We start from the raw sequence: 21186 nt of genomic DNA, 5'->3' as shown, positions 1-21186 counted from the left end.
GATGCTCTGACCCAAGGCTTGTTGTGTCCCGAAGAGCTCCCTTATTGGTTGGTCTCTGTTGCTATGGCACCAGACATCGGATGCTGAAGTTACATTCGCGACTTCTGTGTCGGTGCGTTTCGGTGCAAGCAGGAAGTATAGTCTCAGTGATGGAGAGTGATTGATGGTTGTGGTGTGAGTGTGTGTGTGGAGCGACGGGGAGATCTCTGCTTGACCAAACGAGTCTGACGGACACGGTGTCGCCTGTCTAGTGTGCGTGCGTGTGTGTGTGTGTGTGTGTGTGCGTGTGTGTGTGTCAGGGATTGAAACAAAGACAAAGAAAAGAAAAATCTTCAACCTTCAAACGAAGAGCAAACTATAATATTAAACCTATACGAAGGATTTAAACACTTAATCCGTGTTAAAAGTTGCACAGTTGCAGCTGCAAAATGCAGGAAGGTCAGCTGTCAAAAACAACAACAACAACAACACAGACGTGATTGTGTAAATTAATAGCCTTGTGATATCACTGCCTCGTCTAGAGCACAGTAGGTCTGACTGTAAAGGAATAACATCAGGAATATAACATTCTGAGAACGTTAAGACTAAAACGTTAGAATGTTTGCTGCAGGCACAAAAGGACACGGGATGAAACAAGTTTCCGTGTATTTGGGGCATCCTTGTTCATAAATGATGACTAATAATGACGCAGAAGAAACAGTGTACGCCTGTATCTGCAGAATTTCCCACATTCATACCTTCCCATGCCACATCTTTTGTTTGTTGTACAATTCAAATAATAAAAAAATTAATGATAGCTTTTCCGCTAAGGCTGTAAGAAGCTGGTATTTTAAAATGCAAACTCCTGAACCAGACACAATACCATGACGTGTGTGACCTCTTCGACTTCAATTGTTCACAAAATAAATAACACAAATACACAAATATTTGTTTTCCATAAAAGAATGTCAGCAACTCACTCAACATTTTATTTCTTTCGTTCTTTTTTCTTTTCTTCTAAAAACAGAATATTGCACAGTAAAAACATGTAAAAGTGAAAACAAAAGATATTTATTAAAAAATATATATATATAATTAAAACCTTCATTAGAAAAGATGCAGACACGTTTCCTACTTGGTAGAAAGTGGATTTTGATGAACTTTTTTTTTCTGTTTTGGCCCGAGAGAAAAAGTCTGCTGGGTAAACGATTTCTTCCAAAGTATCAAAAAAGAAAGTCCCGTTTCTGTCAACGCAGGACATTTGGCAAATTATTACAGACTTTGAATCCATAGCACACACGACTCCTCAGTTTAATCCAACGGTAAAGGAAGAAGCTGCAGGTATAGTTCATCAGTGACACGTTCAAAGACTGCTCCTTCAGAAGGCTTTGCACAAAGTGAGCACCCCAACATCCTCTGAGGATCGTCGGGCTCCACGGGATTTCAACCAACAGCTCTGAAGGTATCGGCGCTCTCCTGTCGGCTGCATAGAGATCCAGAGTCTTGCCTCTTCAAAGCGAGACAGATTATTGTAAATCCTCTCCTTGTTAGTTCAGTTTGGCACTAATGCGTATCCACTGAAGAGCCTGCCTGGTGTATTGGACAGCATGAGCGATGCTACTGTGAAGAGTCAATGGCCCAGACAAAGTATTCAAGTAGTTGAAGAACTCTGTAATGGAAAAAAAATGAAATGAAGACAGTGATCTCAAAATCCTCACAAAACATCAATTTTTACACGTGTGGCTCATGTTCATGTTCATCAGAGGCGCTTCTATACCTTTATTCTCCTGTGTGAGGTTGTCTGCCACCTCCCAGTACTCGTAGCTGTACAGGACACTGTTGGTAATGTTCAGGTGATTTGCTGCCATCTGGTGGATACGTTGGGGAATGCTGATGAGAGAGGGGAAGGCGCTGGCCTCCTGTGAACCCCGTCCGAGGTGTTTGGCGTTGGGCGAGAGGGAAGAAGGTGTTCCTCCCGTGCTCCTGGTGATGAAAATACATGCACATTCAGCGTGGTAGGGATCAATGAGCATTTTGGTGGCTCGAATGAAAAGCAAAATGAATCAAACAGAGATCATGTAATATAGTTATTATCCACCTACTTCCCAGAGTCACTCCAACAGGGTGGTGTAGAAGGCACTTTGGGAGAACTCTGTAATGACACCATCAATTAGCCACCCAAACCCAGATGTTTACATCCGGCCCAAAACCGTCCAGAAATCTCTCTGGATGTACCCAGAACCTGTTTTTTGAATTTTTTTTTAGATGTACCTTAAAGTAGTCCAACAGAACTTTGGAATACTTAAATGCATGGTCCTTCTTTAACCGAAACATTTGCCAGTAGAGGAGGGCGAGGCATCGGAAACTGTGGACGACAACAACAAAGAGACTCCGGTCAGTGGCCCGCAAATCATCGTCGAAATGCAGGTCCTCCTTCAATGTGATGATAGATACATATGTGGCGTAAACAGATGAAAACTACATGCGCACCACAGAACCGCCAGCTGTTTGTCTTCCTGTCTCGCTCCAGGGCCGGAGTGGCTCTTCAGCCTCATTGCGTACCTTAAGACACACAGGGGGCGGTTACCAATTGAGCTGCAGCTCACGTATATGTCTGAGAGTGTATGTTTGTTTCTCAAAATAAAAAGAAATGTCTTGTATCTTGTTTTTTTGTTGTTGCATGAATTTGCAATTCACCTAATTAGCTCCACTGTCTCTGAGTACATGGTATAAGGAGACTTGGCCTCTAGTGGCCCTTCCTCCATTGCTTTCCCACATTCCATAAAGGAGAGGGCGGCGTCCACGTAATTCACAGCCTTCCCCAGCTTATCCACCTGGATGACATGGATGTAAGACATGCAACATAAGTCAGGATGGGAGAGAGAGAGACAAACATGAAAGAAATAGTTTCATAGCCTCAAGTGTCTAAAACAAGTAGGAATGAGCTCTTTGTAGAACGGTGTATCCAGGAGGTGTTTAGCACAAAAAACAAAAAAGGTGGTAAAAAAAAATCAAAGGTGTCCAATAACAAGTGTGAGTCTCTTCACCTTCATTTGCCAGCTTCAGTCAAGCCAGACAGACGAGTGGAGGGAGGCTTTGTGTTAAATCACTGTCAGCTAGTTTGTTTTGAACTATGTACTGCCTCTGTGGCACTCTGAGATTCTTTTTTTAATAACAAAGTGTGTTACAAATAAAATGCATAGTGGAAATATTAGATGTAATATTGTTTTCTCCCTGGTTTTAGCAGATATGTGGGGTCACAACATGTGTTTAAAGATGCAACTCTCACTTGGATAACAGCTAAAGAATTCATGTTTTGAGTTTTGGAAACACTATGTGACTGAATCACTCAGTAACTTCCATTTTTGTTGTTGTTTTTTTGTTGTTGTAATAGACGAAGATCTCTTTAAGACTTTCTTGGGCAGTGAATATGTTCTTATTGAGCATCTCTCTCCCTGTAAATATACCACATCGCTCACAAATTCTAGGTGTTATTTATGTTACACAACCCTGAACCAACATTACTGCCATTTACCATACAAAAATACATTAAAAAAAACTTACAATAACAGAGTTCATGTCTCCACAAGATGCCAAAAAAAAACGTATAATGTATCTTTAGTTTTTTTAGATTAATGCAGCGTCCTCTTTACTGGTCTACCTAAAAACGCTTATTTGACTTCTCTGATTTGCTCATCAAATATGAACCTATCAAAAATCCAAAGTAATTTGACACAGGCCTCGTGGCTTAGCATTCAAATACACTATATAGTTCATGCATACAGTTTCTTTATGTTTCTCATGAGGTACTTTGTACCGTCCCTGAAAACAAAGTGTGTACATGAAACTGTTTGTGTGCTTTTCTTACTGAGCTCAACTTCACACTTCACCTCCCAAAATGTGCTTCTTCAATTTTCATTTGATTAAATGTATTAATATCGCTAATAGCTGCAGCCAAAGCAGCGGCTATTCTTCCTGGGTGGGAGGGGGGTGGTGTGTGTGTGTGTGTGGGGGGGGGGAGTTTTAGCTTCACTGGCCGCAATTTACATTCAGACCCGAGATCAATGACTCACCATTGCGTCTGCACGGTGCTTCATCCTTTTAGCTTCATGTAAGTAGTACTCAGCGTGGTGCGGACTAAGATGCACAGAAATACAGAACAATAAGTGCTGTGCAGTCGCAACGCCTTTTTCCGGCCACCAGTACACATCACAACACACATGGACGTCTGGTCGGTGCGTATATATATATATATATATATATATATATATATATATATATATATATATATATATATCACACGAAACGGCGCGTGGCTCACGTCTCATTGCTCGGCACGGCGCCCCTGTGACCCGCCAGGCCCCAGGACTCGGACGGCGGTCTCGACACTTTTGCACATTCCACCTCCATCTTGGGCTGTGCGGTGAGACAGGGTGAAGGAAATTAAAAAAAAAAGGTGAAGTAAACCAAAAAGCGAGAAATAAAAATTCGGGATGATCTAAACAAGCACTTCTCTGTCAGACCTTTAAAGCGGAATCTCTATTCTTGTCTCTGCTCTTGTGGACGTGGTGCTGCTCTGACGTCTTCGATTTGGGGAGAGGCTTGGTGGACCGAGGGCTGTCGGACAGAGGAGACAGCGGCGACAGCGGCCTCTTGCTGTCCAAGTACTCCTCCAAGTACCTGCAAGTACACACACACACACACACACACACACACACACGTACAACACGCGCATTGTAGTTGTGCGAACAGTACGATCGCACTTGCGTCTGTGTGGTGTGCGTTTTCCAGCGTTATTTGTACCCGTTGTGCACGGTCTCCGTCACAAAGTTGCGCTCCGCCGTGTGAGATACGGCCTCCGTGTGGCCCGGCAGGTCATTTGCATGAGGAATACTCCTCTTGCTTTCTCTGTGTGACACTCCATTCTCCAACTGGTCACACACACAAAACACACACACACACCCGCGTTGAAGAACACGCCCGTATCGATGCTTACATATATACACATCGAGGAAATACACAGGCCTCGTCTACCTTGCGTTTCCTTTTGCCGTCTTTCGTCACAGCCTCGGGGACAAACAGGTGTTTCATGGCCTCTCTTTGCTTGTCCCTGGTGGATGAAGGGGAGGAAGAGGAGGAGGGTTTCTTAACAGTGGAACTCGGGGTTCTGTCCGGGACCCTTTTGAGAAGACAGAGGTCTATCTGCACCACCAGGTTCCTGAGCCCTCGCCGGGAAGGCCCTGTGGTTTGTTCACCTCGCCCGAATGGGACCAGGGTGTAGAGTTTTTGCTTCCCCTCACTCTGCTGCTCCTCTCTTGGATGACCCGAGGCGGGTCCTCTGGGGTGCACGACCTTCGGTCTGTTGGCGTCGGGCCTGCCCGGACCTTGCCGCCCTCTCTTGTAAGACGTGGAGTCCGCTGGCACTTTGGTGATCGGAGCCTGATATTCAGATTCCGGATCTGAATTTGCAGAGGAGGAGCCCGAGGGCGAGGAGGATGGTCTGCGAGGAGTCGGGGAACGTGACGGAGGAGGCGACGGGTCTTTCGGGAACTCTCTCTCCTCCTCACTTCTCCCTCCCTTTTTCGTCCTCCCCTGATGGTGTGAGTCGTCTTCTTGACGGTGTCGCTCAGTGTTGGTCAGCAGTCCTGGTTGGACCTGGACGGTTTGCCATTCACGTCTAAGTTGCTGGTCCCTCCCTCTCCTGTTTTCAACCCTTGTTGTTTCCTCTCTCCTGCTCTGCTTCTCTATCTCTCCCTCCTCCTCCTCCTCCTCCTCCTCCTCCTCCTCTTCTTCTGTCGAACTATGGATCCAGGGACGTCTATGCAGCTGCTCCTCCGCCAGCCTCCTGTCTACCTTTCTCTCCGGTTTCCTTTGTTGTTTTTTCCGAGATCTGTCCTCTTTTCTCTCGTGTTCCCTCCCCTCAGCTTGGGTCAGATGATCTCCTCTGAGGTCTCCCTCCTGACCCTTGGACTGGGGTTTCTTCCGTGTTGTTGTAGTATGATTAACATGCACAGGAGTTGGGGCTGTAGCCTCCGAAGACTTGGCCCTGGGTTTAAGGCTATTGTTTGATCTGGAGCTCAACCCCGTATTATGATTAGTTGCAACTTTCGGGGTAGATTGGGATCGTGAACTATGACCAGAGTGGGTTTCACGATTAGTGGGAACTAAGTGCTTTGATGTTTTTGGGCTAAGTTGTGAGCTAGATTGAAATGTAGGCCTGGGCTTGTGGTTGGAGTTGTGGTTGGATCTGCTACTCTGGATTTGCTCAAAATGTGAAGTGTGTTTGGGAGCCTCAGAGAGCTGTTTAGAACTAGGATGAAAGTTCGACGTGGGTCTAGATTTATGGCTGTGACTCTGGTTAGAGTTTAAAACAGTAGAAGTCTTGGGTTTGCTTTGCTCTCGGTCCTGTGCGGGTCGAGTCTTGGGCCTGTGCTGGTGAGGCGGCTGAGGATGAGTGCTGTTTGTAGGCTTGCTCCTGGTTTCGGTGTTAGGCAATGGGGTAATCCATGACCTGTTTTTCGTCCTGTGGGGATTGATCGTTAGGCTAGGTTGTGTTCTCTGAACCTCAGGGCAGTGCCGAACCCTGGAAAGAGCAGGTGGGCCTGGACTGGGGCTTCTTGGAGGGTCTCTCGGTATAGGGCTGGGGCTACGGCTGGCTCTCGGGCTCCCACACGGACTGGGACAAACACTTGGAGCCGGACTGGGTATCGGGCTGGGCCCGGGGCTCGGGCTGGGACTTGGGCATGTGCTGGGGAATGGGCTGGGGCTAGGGCAGAAGCTGTAACCAGGGCTAGGTAGGTGGCAGGTCTGGTGGCTGAAATTGAATTGTGGGCTGGGAATAGGGCTCTGGCTAGGGCTGTATTCCTGATTGCTGTCCCAGGACCTGGCTGGAGATGGGGCTCTTTGGGTGTGGGGAGAGGGAGGACGTCCTGGAATGCTCTCGGAGGGCACTCGGTCACCGCTGGAAGATTTTCTCCGGGACTTCTTCAGCCATTTATCCAACTGCCACTGGGCCACGGAGGGGTGATCAGTCTTAAGAAAGCACAGGAGAGAGAAACGAATATGAATCATAAACCACATGAAATTAAAATCAATCGTTGCTAATAGTGAGGCTTAATGCACACCTTCTATGACTTGAAGACAGGTGCGAAGTTGAGTCTCAGTTCAAAACAGCCCAGATTGTATGAACACAATTATGACTACATTTGGTTCCTTGTATGACTCTATTTTCATATTTGAAAGACAAATATTTTAAAGTGACTTGATAAGAAGGATGTTATATGGGAACAGGGAACATACATACAGTATGTGTCATCATTTAAAAGTAGAAACATCCCAATATGAAGAGTAACTGAAGCTCCTAAATATAAATATAAAGGAGTGAAGTAGCAGAAAAAATGAAATATTCAAGTAAAGTACAAGTCTGTCAACATTGTACTTGGGTACAGGACATGATTATATGCACTTTGTTACATTCCACCACCGTACACATGTCTTTAGATTTGTTAGTTCAGAGATAACAAGGTGCAAGCAGAGACCTTTAACCACGTGAGGAATGACAAACACAATATACCACAATATTCTCACATTGCAAAGGAACCATTTCAAGTGCACGTAACAAAATATCTGACCCCGCTGCTGTTGAAACCATTGAAACTGCATAAAAAAAAAATTAAAAAAAACAACCCTGGATTATGACTCATGTCTAAAAAGTGTGGGTTCACGAAAATTCCAACTGACATTTTTACCCTCCTTTCTACATGGTCTCACAGTCCACATATGTGCTTACAGTAGCTCAACCCCCATCCAATTATGCCAAATGAATCACCTAATGTTTACTTAACAACTGGCTTGGCAACCGAAAATGAGACAAGCACAAGAAAAACGCAGGAAAAAAAACAAAAAACAAAGAGGACACTCACGGCTGGAGAGCAAACTTCTTTCTCTCTCGCTTTCACGTTCCCGTTTCTCTCTCTCGTCTTTGACCAGGAACTAAATTAAACCTCTACTCCTCAAGTCAAACAGTGACCCCCCCCCCCCCAACACCACCACCTCCCCACATCCCTCGCCCTCTTTTCCAAAGAAGACACTGCATCTCTTGTACCGTCTCGACTGCTCTCCCTCCTTCTTTTCTGGCCCTCCCTCTTTTCTCTCGCTACCTGGAACTCTGGATTCGCTGCTTCCATAACTCCAACCCCCATCTCTTCCTTGGGAGACATTTAAACAGTCCACGTAAATGAAAAACACATGGTGTGCACCCCACCCCCTCACCCCCACCCCACACTGCACCCTCCCCCCGCCCCCAACCCCAAACACTCCACTCCCTCCCTCTCTATAGGGGCCCGACGTAGTGCATGTTTAGTAATGGAGTCCACTATGTTCTACAGGGCTTTCCATTCATAAAAGAAGAGCAGGTTTCCCCCTTCAATCCCCACGTAGCACACGTCTCAACCCCCACAATGCCTCCTAAAGTGCATCATACCGACAAGCGCTAAGTCACCCATACAATACCGGTACTTATCTGAGAAAATGATATGCAAGTAGCCCACATCCTTTGTGTGTGTGCGCACTGTTGTTTGGAAAGCAAAGGTAACTCTAGTTGTAGATGTCAACATGAGATCGAGTCTTGATGACTTCCACCTCCCGAGGGCTTTCTTCTTTAAGACTAGGGCTGTTGACATGACACCCAGGCACTAATTCCCAAAGCTAGCTCTGCCCCTCCTCCTCCTCGTCCTCCTCCTCCTCCTCCTCCTCTCCAACTAACAGTCATTCTTCATTCCTCTGTCCCTCTCCATACCTGCCGTCGACTGCCTCGAGGCCGCCACTCCCTGTCGAGAATTCACCCGAGGGCGCACAACCAGAGGGAGAGACGTACAGGCGAGGCGGGCACGGTCGGAGGAACGATTGAGAGCAGAGGGAGAGGAAGGAGGCTGTGGCTCGGCATTGGTACCTCCTTGCTGTTGCGCGGGGGCTGCGTGTCGGCAGGCGATGCCGGGTCGGGGTGGACGTCTGGGCTCCGGCTGGGGCTCCGGGAGTAAAGACTGCTGCTGCACGACTCGGCGGTGGAGTTTGAGCCCGAAGAGTCCGAGCTGGAATGTCTCACTCGCCTGCCATGTGTGTGCGCTCGCTGTGCTGACAGGCTGTCAGTCAACACACACACACACACACACACACACACACACACACACACACACACACACACAGAGATATAGAGGCAGACGGATACAGTTGTTAATCACACAATTCCACTTAAATGCACAATATTGCCACACGGTAATTGTAATCTAGTACCTGTGTCCAACCCAGGAAGCCGGCCCATGAGTTGCCTTCAGGGACACACACACGCACCAAAAAAAAAGAAGAAAGAAACTTACAAAGCAGCAGCGAAGTGTCTTCAAGTCTTATCAGACTTAGTAGCAGAAGTACAGAAACAGTTCTTACATGATTGGCAGTTGAGCTAAACTGCGTGTGTGTGGGTGTTTGTGTGCGCACTATGAAGCATTACCTGAAAAACAATTAATGTGTCTGTCTCTGTCATACCAAACATTTGGCCCATCCCACGTGTAATTAGAAGACACTGCTATCTTACAAAACAAGCATAAAACATGCATCTTCCAGTAATGCAGACACAAAAAACAACATTACGTCAGTTACATATTACGTTCTTCTTCTAAATAACTTTTAAAAAAACAGAGTCGCCTACCCTTTGGGTGTCGTCGTCATCACTGCTCAGCTTCAGGTCATCAGCGAGCATGCTGCGAGCAAAGAAAAACACACAACGTTGTACATTCGATCGTGTCATATTGGTGGATCCATAGTTTTCAACACTTTGAAGTCTTCCTGAAGATTTCCATCAACATCAAACACACACTAATATTGTGAAAAGGTTGCCTTCAAGGGAGAGTGTAAACCGGTTTTGCCTAATTGTGTCCTCTGAGCAGGGAGGGGCTGGGCACGGAGATCGGTACGCTATAGTTCTGCAGTATTATTGGAGAGCTTATTGGTATGTAATGAGTGCCCGTAGATGAATTGGGATGGCAGCAGCAACGTAGAAACCTTGTATTATGTTTCAGGATCTGGACCCCTGCTCTGTTGGGCTCACCTGGGGAGGTGGAAGGTCCCAGTTAGGCAAGATGAAAGTGAGATGCCATTCGTTTGGGGCAGAGAAGTTGCGTTCTTTTTCTTCAGTTGAGTTTTATTGAAGGTTTCAGGTTTCACTTTTGCCTTTTTAGTTTCAGTAAAGGTTTTTTTGCTTCAGGGCCAGTGTGTAGCATTCAGGGGGATCTATCTATTAATATAATATGTTTTCATGTATAATCACCTAAAAGAATAAGAATCGTTGCCTTTCTGTTAGCTCAGAATGAGCCTTTGATATCTCCATGCTTCTACGGTGGCCCTAAACAGACAAACCAAACACCGGCTCTGGATGAGGACATTTGCATTTTTTAGTAGTTTCCTACTTGCTTGGCACACGGAAGAAGTTTCAGTTGGCGTATAGCTCTGAACATGTGTTTCAGAGTAAAAAGAGGATGTAAAGAGAAAACAACCAGGAGCACATTGATCTAAACTGAGAGCTTTCAGGAATGCTAGCTGACCTTTGACCTGACCTTTGTTACGTAGCCTGAAACGCTGTGTTGACTCATTCTATACGTCTATTTCCCTTCACTCTCCTTAATGCTTTTTCTCTGTAGCTGTGCAAACGAGGATGTTGATGATTTCTGCCTAATTTTACAACAGCTGTTGAGAAAGAAGACATAGATTACGTGCGTGATATATTATATTGTCTCTGTTTGATGATCTCCAGCGGATCATATTTCCTCATTACCCACTTACGATTTGTGAGGTGCCACGCGAGGGTGACGGGTCATTCGCAGCTGAACATCCCCCCGACCTCCGAGAGGAAGAGAGAGAGAAGACATATTTAAAACCAGGTGACACACCGTATATATTAACCAACTGTAAACGTCAGACGAGCTCTCTGAACTCTCACTTTGCCGTTGTTGTGCAGCCGGTGGTTTTGCTTCCTTGGGAAGAAAGAGAACAAAAGATTGTGAGCAGAATTCTGCATGTCTAAAAGAGTCCTCGGATTTAGCTTCGCACGACGGTAAAATATTATTAGACTCACGATGGACAGTTAGAAAAAAAAAGAAAAAAAAGAACAAATATTCATGCAGCACAACCAGAGATATCGGGCTCTTTACTCCACACGTTCTTCTTCAAAACCTGGCGCCTACATTACCCACAATGCAACTTGATTGACAGTTTGCTTCTGAGATGCGGGCGTGCTATACTGGTAATGCAGTCTTCAGAGGTCCGGTAAGTTCACTTCTTTGTAACTCCACACCTTTTTTTAATTTGCATACATGACGTCTTTTGACCAAACCGAGTCTGATAAACTGCCTCAAGTGACATAATATGAGGCAGTTTATCAGATTCTCCTGTGGAGACTTTATTATGCAAAATCTGTGGAGTTCCCCTTTAATTATCAAAGATAAACAACGAGCGTATAAACAATATACTCACACATGACTTAGAGCTGTAAAGGATTCGTTGGTCCCCCGCGAAGGCTTGCTGGGTCATGTCCTGTGGAACAGAAGGGGGGGGGGGGGGGGGGAGGGGGGTATCAAAGGTGAATTAGTGAGACGCCACTGTGATTGACATTCTTCACATGCAGAAACTCCAGACGTCCTAAATCTGTCATTCAAACGTTTTTTTTATTTTCTTTCCTTCCTTTCGGAGCAACTTATCTCTCCCTTTTTTTTTTTGATTTACACACACACACACACACACACACACACACACGGTTCAGACAGCCTTGTTTTACAGCCGACTCGTTATCAGCACGGTTCCTCCCCACCAGGGGGAGCGTGACAAGATATAAACGAGGGTTAGTCTCAGTGTGGGGGAGTCCTTTGTAGACCAAGAGACCAAGAGTCGTGTGAGCCCTTTGCAGCTGTGTCAAGATTTAGTTTATTCTTGTTATTGATCTCCGGCTGTATCTATTTTCAGGTATTTCAAGTATCCGCTGGAATTGTATGACTTTTCACAGTATTTAAAGACATAATTTAGCACCGGCCTGCGTATCATCAGTCTGTCAAGTTTCTTAGCTTTTCAAAGGCAGCAAACTCAAAAGTGCACAATCAGCGAGCCAGAACACAAGACGGCTCATCAAAACACCTGATGCATGAAACGTGGCTCTGAGAACATGGACCGATATGAGGTGGAGCTACAAGTAATCATCAGTACCCAGTGCAACTGGTAAAATCCCAGTACAGCTGTAGGGTACAATAGCCAACTGAAGAATGCAGTATCTGCACCTTTTAGTCCTTTTAGAGGCCACCAAAGGGTCCAAAGGGGGGTCATGTACTACGGGGTACCGATAGTGATGAAGATACCAAGTGGTCTTTCAACAGATTATTATTCAAAGACTAATTTATTTAAGATAAATATGGGTTTGGCTTGCCCTCGATGGACTGGCGGCCTGTCCAGGGTGTCCCCTGCCTTCGCCCTATGTCAGCTGGGATAGGCTCCAGCGCCCCCGCGACCCTAATGAGGATAAGCGGTATTGAAAATGGATGGATGGATGGATGGATGGGTTTGGCTTGTTACAATTTCTTGAATGTGATTGCTTTTCTTAATTTCAAGACATCAGTTCATACTGAGTTAACTTGTGATATTTGTTTTATATATATTTCAACAACAACAACATATATATATATATATATATATATATATATATATATATATATATATATATTGTTGTTGTTGTTCTTGAAATATATATATATATATTTCAAGAACAACAACAAATATATATATATATATATATATATATATATATATATATATATATATATATATATATTTATATATATAATAAAGAAAGCAAATATCAGCTCTTTGTTCTTCACACCCCACCCTTTAACAAACCCACAACATCCAGTAGATATTCACCAAAGAGCCATGTCGGCCATGTCTCAGTCGGCGTCACCGTCTATGACTGTGTGTTTTTGGATGCGTATTCAATTGACATAGAAAATAAGAAGTAAAAAAGAAATTGACGACGCAGGCTTGCCAGAGGAGCCAATATTCGGAGCCCTTTTGAGTTAACAAAACAGTTTTTACAAAAACATGATTGATTACAAATGACTCCGTATTTTACATTTCGAAATGCATTTTGTGGCGAACGCTCACGGTCCAGTGACCGGCTTGTGTCCCCGCTCACCCCGAGGGAAGACCAAAATGATAATTGCATATGATTGTACACCTGGCCTATTATGAAAATGTATCCTGTATCTTATTTGTTCTCACTGCACGGTGCTCAAGAGGAAAGCAGCCACGCGGTGAGAGCTCCGCCTCCACAGTGCTGATTATAATCTCCGTTGATTGGATCGCTGTGTCATGATGTGGAAGCGTGGGGGGGGCGGGGGGGTCATTGTGTAATGTACATGTGTGTGACGAGGGGTGGAAACAGTGAGCGACATCTTGAAAAGGTCGGATGTCGTGGGACCTGTGGCCAAGAAGAGGTCCGGCACATGACCCCTACGGCCATTTTATTAGCATTTTAATTAGTTTAGTGGTCATTTAGCCTATAGCTGTTCCCCCAAGTTTCTAGTTTGTATGCTAAGTGTTTTATGCTAAGCTAACCAGCTGTTAGCTGAAGCTCACCTAACTCAAAATAGCAAATCATTTCTTTACCTCGAGTCCAGTAGGAAAGTTTCATTGCGCGGTAAGTGATATGTGACACATCTTTTATGAACCTGGCAGGTGACTCTGCTTTTCTTCCTCCTCCTCCTCCTCCTCATCACTCCTGTCATCCTCTACAGTAAAGCCCCGGAGGGAAAGTGTTTCCTCTCTCCTGCTCATCCTTTCACTTGGTTATCTCTCCTGCAGTCACCAAGGACACAGCACCAGCTCTCAGCCCCTTTTCCTCCTTCGACAACAACAAGGTCTCCCAGGTGGAGCATTATGTGTTGCTATCTTCCTCCTCCACCACATGCTCCGTATCTCTCATCTCCTCCTCCTCCGCTCCCCCTATCTGCCCCACGCTGGTGACAGGACCAATAGCACATGACACATCCTCTGCATTTTTAATATCTCCACCATGACGGGAAAAATAGCTAGAAACCTCAGGGCCACTTCGATACCTCGGGAAAAAAAAACCTTGATTAATTTATTCATACCTGCAACTATAATAGATAATCAATCATTGGTTTATGTCACCCAATGTGAGGATTTACTGCGTTTCTCTGTTGTTGTTTTTTTAAAGCATTGTAAACAAGATGCATTTACTGATTCCAGCATCTCACTTTTATTATTTGCAGCTTTTTTTTGTGTTTGAATTTATTTTAAACTGAAGATCGAGACATTTTTCACAATGTTGTCTCATAAATTATTTTATATTTAGCACTTTGAGATTGCTAAATATAAAGTGCAATACAAATAGAATTTATTATTATTATTATTGATCAAACTTGGAATAAGATATAATAATAATCCCATGCAAATTCAAGAGAAATATCACCCACAATATGACACGAATTATTGCACATGTTCACAAACAATTACTAAACACTATTAGGTCTATTACTTTTAATAATTATTTTTAAAAAAGTATTATTTACCTCCAGAATATATTTGGCACAACTTTTGTGTTGGCTTCTTGTTACCTGTGCAAACAGAGGAAAGGAGGCGATGGTCAATGAGGAGAAAGTCACAGGAAGACTGACCGGGATCAGAGCGAGCTCGGTGACACTTCAGAACAACACATACACACACACACACACACACACACGTGCAGCATCAACAAGACACCAAGAAAGCACACACACCAAATTGTAGCATCTAAATGAAGGTGTCTTATCTCAAATATAGCTGCGCACATAGACATCGACACGCAGCTCATTCATATCTTTCACAAGTATAGCTCAAGATGTGAACTTTCAGTCTATCTCACAAACACACAAACACACAAACACACAAACACCTTCTGAACTCTGCTTCCCGGCTTTTTGCTACAACATTCACAACTCAATGTCACACTTTACTGTAAACCACACAGACACACACACACACACACACACACACAATATAATTGTGAGAGTTGAGACGGGGTTGTTGATGACTCATATCTTAGAAATCACAGCTGCAGATGATCAGTCGGATGCTGATTCTGTTGAAAGGAACTTTCTGCTTCAGCCCGCGTGAGGCAACCCTCCCCCCTCTCCTGCCCCCCTCCCTCACCCTCTCCCCAACGTCTCCCCCCCCCCCCCCCCGTTTGCACAACTCAGCTCCGAAAATTCAGAACCACCTTGTTGGCACGAAGGCATGCAGGGACCCACGCTGCTCCAGCTTTAAGATGACTCTACATGACTGTGTGCATGTGGATGTGATTTCCACTGTACGTGCGTGTGTCATTCTGACTGGGAGCTTTGTGTGGATTTCTTATTTGTACCAAAAAGAATATTGTTTCCTCCAGTTCCTCATTCATAATACTCATCACACTGTTTGGTTTTTGATTGACTTTTCCAATGTCTGTATTTCTATGTGGACCTCATCTGCAGAACAACTCACATTGTATATCTTTATTATCTCCAACATTTCCTTTACACCTCATATCCCATTTCATTTTGGTGATTCTCTTCTTTTTTCTTCTCCTCTTACGCCTCACTCGGTCTTCTGTGCCATCTGTGCAGCATAAGTATGCAGAGCAGAAAATGTGTGTGTGTGTGTGTGTGTGTAGTGCAGCGTGCATGTGTGAGTTTATGAAACTGTCTCTTCTTGCATGCATGACTCACTAAGGTCAGTGTCTCAGTGGCTGGACTCTTTAGCCCGCGGATGGAAAACAGTGCGTGTGTGAAAACTGTCTGATTATTACAGCCACAAGGCAGGGGCTGAATGAAATAAAAACACAAACACGGACAGACAGTATGTTACCTCCCTGTGGCGTTGCACAAGCGAAAAGCCATGGCCTGCTTCCTCAGTTTGCACTTAACACACCCATTAGCATTGGATACGATCATGTGCAATATGTTTCACATGTCCATATATACACCCAGCAGCACCACGGGCTACAGCTCTGGTGCAATACCCTGATGAGTAAAACTCCCCCAGGGCCAAACAAACCACAAGCCATCATAACAAGCATCATGTGAGCCAACTAGAGTGCACCACCTGTTACATTCTCAAAGTATCCGCAATTACTGAAGTTATTTCCTGCTATTTACAGCTTCTAATCATGACTTCCATCTGTGTTAAGTGCCTTTTTAAGTGAAACCTGAAAACGATAAAAAAAAATCTGTAAACTAGACTCTTTATGAAGAGCACAACAACGCACGACTGTGCAGGAGTGATCCTCTTGTTTTATTTAATTAGTGGGTATTCTTTCCCGAATAACCTGCAGGTACAATGTGGTGACTTTAAATATGCACTCATCCTATATGCAAGAACAATATGAAAGGATACCCTCAAGCAGTTTATTAAATCCTCTATAACCCACATGCTCCCTCTCACCTGAGAATACGCGCATCCGAGTAGGAACCCGCCGATGGAAAGTTTCCCTTTTCCAGCGAGGACAGTAGGCATGGTTCCTGGGTGTTCAGCGCTCTCCTCCGGGGTCCATGCCAGGGAGGACTCCTCGCGTTAAGAGCTGCGGATGCGGTGACGCTCGCGCACCGGCTCCTCGCTGCTGCCGGAGAGTGTCTCGTCCGTGTCACCGTGGGGTGGGGGTGGGAGTGGGCGGGCCGGTGAACGTCAGAGATGACACACGCAGGGACATCACGACTCTTGGATGGTCACCGTTTAATGGGCGTGATGAGGATGTCAGAGCAGCTAAACACACCGGGGGAGGGGGGGATGCTATGAATTATGGGGCTCTTAAATCTGTGTTAAAGTATTTATTTATTTTCAGTTTGTGCAGCCTATAGCAAAACAAAACCACACGTTATGGTATTGTATCAAATGTATCCTGAAACATATATCAGATATTATTTATATCGGATTACTTTGTCAAGTTTATATCGTACAAACTTTTTTTTTTAAAAGAAGTAACTAGTGAAAAGCTTTTATGTCAATAAAGGAGCTGTACTTAATATTCTAATCATTATGCCACTCTTGTTGTTGTGCAAGTGAGGGGTTCCCAATAAGGTCCCTCTCCTCTTCAGTAAAGAGTACAAGGTGTGTGATTAGATATGCCATAAATACTCAAACTGTCTAACCGTTCAGAGACTGCAGAGCATATTGTGGGCCAATGACAACATCTTATCGTATCCCCTTCCTGCATCTTGGCCTTGTAAGCTTGTCTAGTCCATCCATTATTCTGCCTAATACATTTTTGGCCTGTGAAGTGGCTCCGGATTGCACGGATTGTGCCTTGTCTAGATAAAAAATGAGCTGTCTCCCTTAGATGGCTCTGGGGGGAGGCTGAGGGAAGGCGTATGGAAAGAGCTTGATGTTTTAGAGCATTGACTGCATTGATTTTGGGGGAACATTGCGTTCCTTACAACCACATATTCTCTACAACAGAAACAAGATTCTTTAGAGAAATAGAGGGGAGTTTTTTTTTATCTTTATATCTGGAATTTGGTCCTGCACACCCCTGAAACCACTGTGTGCCTTGTTTGCTTATATGGCACCTGCAAGACTGAACACAGGGGCAGCCCCAGTGGATACAGTACAGATGTAGAAACTCATTTAATATACAAACACTACAATGGGTCTGACATCCATCCTTCTAAAGACATGCACGCTCACATACTGCAATGAATGAGAGTTTGTGTTCCTTTCTTATCTTTTGTTATGAGTTCATTTAACCTAGAACTTCCCTGCATTGATTCATTATTCTTAGTTCAGCCGAGTGTGTTTGTGTGGGTGCACGTTTCCGTATTTTAAGGGATGTTTCATTTACTCTGTTTCTTGTGCATTGACTCCAGGAAGTGGTCAGCCCTGCCGATAGAACCACATGTTGCCCATTGTCTTTCTCTTTCAGTCTCGCACATCAAAAAAATGACACTGCAAGGAAATACTTTTATTTTATTATTAAGTAACACAGCATCAAACAAGCATGGTTTAAAAAAAACAAAAAAAAAAACATGAATGAAATAGTGATTAAAGAAAACCGTGAACATTGTTCTAGGAACATGTTTGAGGACAGAAGGTCATTGTCGTCGGATGTGAAGTACAATTTGAATATCTCTGTCGTCGTGCACCCATGGCGATGTGAGAGGAAACACACTTCTTGACTTCTTTCTCACATCTGCATATATACGTAGGTGCCGGTGTGTAAGCATGCTGTGGTAGAAAATGGAGAGCTTCATTGATTGATTAATAAGTCGATCAACGGAAAACGAACCGGCGATAATCCAGATGAACTTTAAATCCATTTGGCTCATTCTTGATGGAAAAAAAGGCCAAATATTTGCAGGTTCCAGCGACTCAAATGTGAAGATGTTATGCTTTTCTTTGTTGTACATGATCGTAAGAGAAGTTGGTTCTCCCTATTTACTTACATAGGTGGGGGGGGGGACAGTAAAAGAGGGGACGAACTGGGAATGGAGGGATGAGAAATGCCTGGGGCTCCACAGACACATATAGCACCCTTGGTTACAGACCCATGACGACAGGACCTCAAAGGCACAACGGCATCCCTTGACGCTGCCATGTTAGGAACACGGCTGGCCTCAAGAGTGAGCCTTCTTGACAACACGCTCACTCTTCCCGTCTTTCTGCCTCTCTCTCTCTCTCTCTGGATGGATGATGCATGCTTAGGGAAGATGTTGGGCGAGAGGACGAGTGGACTTTCGAGCTACGTGTTCTGTCCCTGCAGCTCGCTTTGGTTACATTCCAGATTCCGGCAGGTGAAGAGGGAAAGGTAGACAATCTGGTAACACTTTCTAATTAGACACCCTTTAGAAGCGTATACCAACTCATGTGCATGGCTTTTTTTATGGTTAATAAAACATTTACTGGGGCGTTATAGATATTCAATTTCAGTTCAGTTTATTTTGTGTAGCCCAAAATCAAAATTACAAATTTGCCTCAGAGGGCTTTACAATCTGTTCACATACGACATCCCTGACCTTTGACCTCGGATCAGGAAAAACTCTCCAAAAAAACAGAAAAAATGGAAGAAACCTTCAGGAGAGCAACAGAGGAGGATCCCTCTTCCCGGATGGACAGAAGCAAGCGATGTCATGTTTACAGAATGAAGAGCATTTACAAAGTTACATAAACATTCAATGAATATGACAGAAATGTATGAATAATTAGTAGTAGACATGGACCACGATCCAAATATAGTCATAGTCGTTGAATAAGAACAACTGTGGGGTTACCAGGTTGTGAGAACCATTCTTGAATACTCAGTATTCTCACTACTGAAGAAGCCACATTGCCTCCAGTCATAATTGTTAATAAAGTCATTACAAATCCTTTTTACACCAATAGTAATGTTAATAAGTTTGGTATGCAGATGCTTTGCAGGCATGTGCAAAAAATATGGTCCTACTGATGAACTAAAAATACATAACGAGTGTCCTGCTGGAGAATAAAATGGCCACAAGCTGGCAACTCGAAAATGTGTTATTGGTTTGTAAGTTATTTATAAAGCAGTACATTTAAAAAAATGCGATTAAAAATAAAAACAACGTTATACTGTATCAGAAAGTGGTAGCAACAGTTGCACCTTCACATCATGTTCATGGTGGTAAATTGATTAAATGCTTGGTAACTATAACCAGAAACCATATTTCGATCCGCTCAGCGTGGCCCTTGCTCGTACCAAACCGATCTCAAAACTCAGTTTTAATTTTCTATCTCAAACACACACCTGCACGGTTGGACATTGATCAGTTGGCCTCGAGGTACAGGCCACCCATAGGTGCCCTTTGACCCTGGTAGCATCCATGCAACGCTGCATGATGATCAGATGGGTATGCAGTGAGCAGAGAGCCCCACCTAGTGGCCAAAGTATGTAAAATACAAAGTATTGTATTTTTCCTTTTGCCTCAGAACAAACACAATGAGAGGGCTGGATTATCTACTCTTGTTTAACACCTCCTCAACATGCACTTAGAGGCCACTATGTGGACAATATGATACGTGAAGTTAACAATTATTTTCATTATTGATCAATCTGCAGATTATTTACTTGATTCATTATTTAAAAGTAAAAATAATGCTGATCACATGTTTCACCGAACCCTAATTGACATATTCATATTACTTATATATACCCAAAGATATCCTGCTTATTATAAGACAATAATGGTATAAAGGACAGAACCTTTTAGCAGTGAAGTAATTAATGTGCACTTGTGACCTCACATCAGAGGTTAGCCTCAGTTGTTACAATCTTTTTCTACTAATTGCTTTATTTGAAGGATTTATACCTGAAAATGGGAAGAATACTGTATTTCACAAGCAAATGGAACAATTATTTATTTTTCCGAATAATTGTTTGTTTTTCATGATCGCCTGACTGATCAGGTTGTAAAAGCCATTAGAAATAACTCAAATTCATCCCCCCTGATTATTTTGGTGTCACCATGTGTTAAGTGATGTCTTTAAAATGTAAACACTTGTTCTAGACCCGACCTTTAAATGAAGGCCTGTCCAAAAACACCGACAGATGGTTGTAATAAAACGGCTAGAAAAAAAGAAAAGAAAAAAGAGCAGCAAAGCCGGCACAGAAAAAAAAAAGAAGAAGAAAAAAAAAAGAAGCCTATTCATGTCACGCTGAAGTGCACTAACGACTGCTCCGACTGGCTTGTCCCTCACGTGTGATGTCATCCAATGGATGACGGTGGCTGGCGGCTGCGGTGCGCATGTATGCAGTCCACCGCCTCAGCGCATCACACACACACACACACACACACACTCACACACAACCCGCACTTGACAGCTTGCCAGGTTAGAAGGGGGAAAAACACACCGTTCAAGGGAGGAAACCAGACCTGCTGAATTGCCACCAGCCAGCCGCCATCCAGCATCCACCAGAGGTAGAGGGTTTCCCGCAGCCTCTCTCTCTCTTTTTTCTCTCTCTCTCTCATCTCATGTATCTTTTTTTTTTCTAGGAGGAGGAGGAGGGGGGGGACTGATTATGTTTCTGTTCTAACGCACACAGATGACAGCGTAACCGGGGCGGTGCACCGTTCAGATCCCCCCACCCCCCACCCCCCCCCCCCACCCCCCAAAAAAAGCCGAAGCTTT

General features: G+C 44.2%; 1 protein-coding gene across 4 annotated transcripts; it reads right to left on the bottom strand.

Moving 5' to 3' along the window:
• Positions 1-987: 987 nt before the first annotated feature.
• Positions 988-16692, bottom strand: aff3 (AF4/FMR2 family, member 3). Of its 4 annotated transcripts, XM_034562276.1 has the most exons (19): positions 16492-16692; positions 14604-14648; positions 11503-11562; positions 10970-11003; positions 10813-10870; positions 9683-9734; positions 9271-9305; positions 8930-9119; positions 5014-7011; positions 4783-4910; positions 4503-4659; positions 4301-4395; positions 4053-4116; positions 2677-2813; positions 2470-2541; positions 2251-2344; positions 2082-2131; positions 1757-1962; positions 988-1648 (listed from the first exon to the last, which is right to left on the bottom strand). In XM_034562276.1, the coding sequence occupies exons 1-19, from the start codon at positions 16561-16563 to the stop codon at positions 1527-1529; spliced, it is 3669 nt and encodes a 1222-aa protein (XP_034418167.1). In that variant the 5' UTR covers positions 16564-16692; the 3' UTR covers positions 988-1526. The 4 variants fall into 4 exon arrangements, with proteins under 4 accessions (XP_034418167.1, XP_034418168.1, XP_034418169.1 ...); XM_034562277.1 differs by lacking the exon at positions 14604-14648; XM_034562278.1 differs by lacking the exon at positions 16492-16692 and having other exon boundaries at positions 10970-10999; positions 14604-14623.
• Between the last annotated feature and the right edge of the window lie 4494 nt (positions 16693-21186).

Source organism: Cyclopterus lumpus, chromosome 21 (genome assembly GCF_009769545.1).
Source record: "Cyclopterus lumpus isolate fCycLum1 chromosome 21, fCycLum1.pri, whole genome shotgun sequence".
NCBI classification, from domain to species: Eukaryota; Metazoa; Chordata; class Actinopteri; order Perciformes; family Cyclopteridae; genus Cyclopterus; species Cyclopterus lumpus.
The sequence above is the reverse complement of the archived record's forward strand: the minus strand, read 5'-3'. Positions and strand labels throughout refer to the sequence as shown.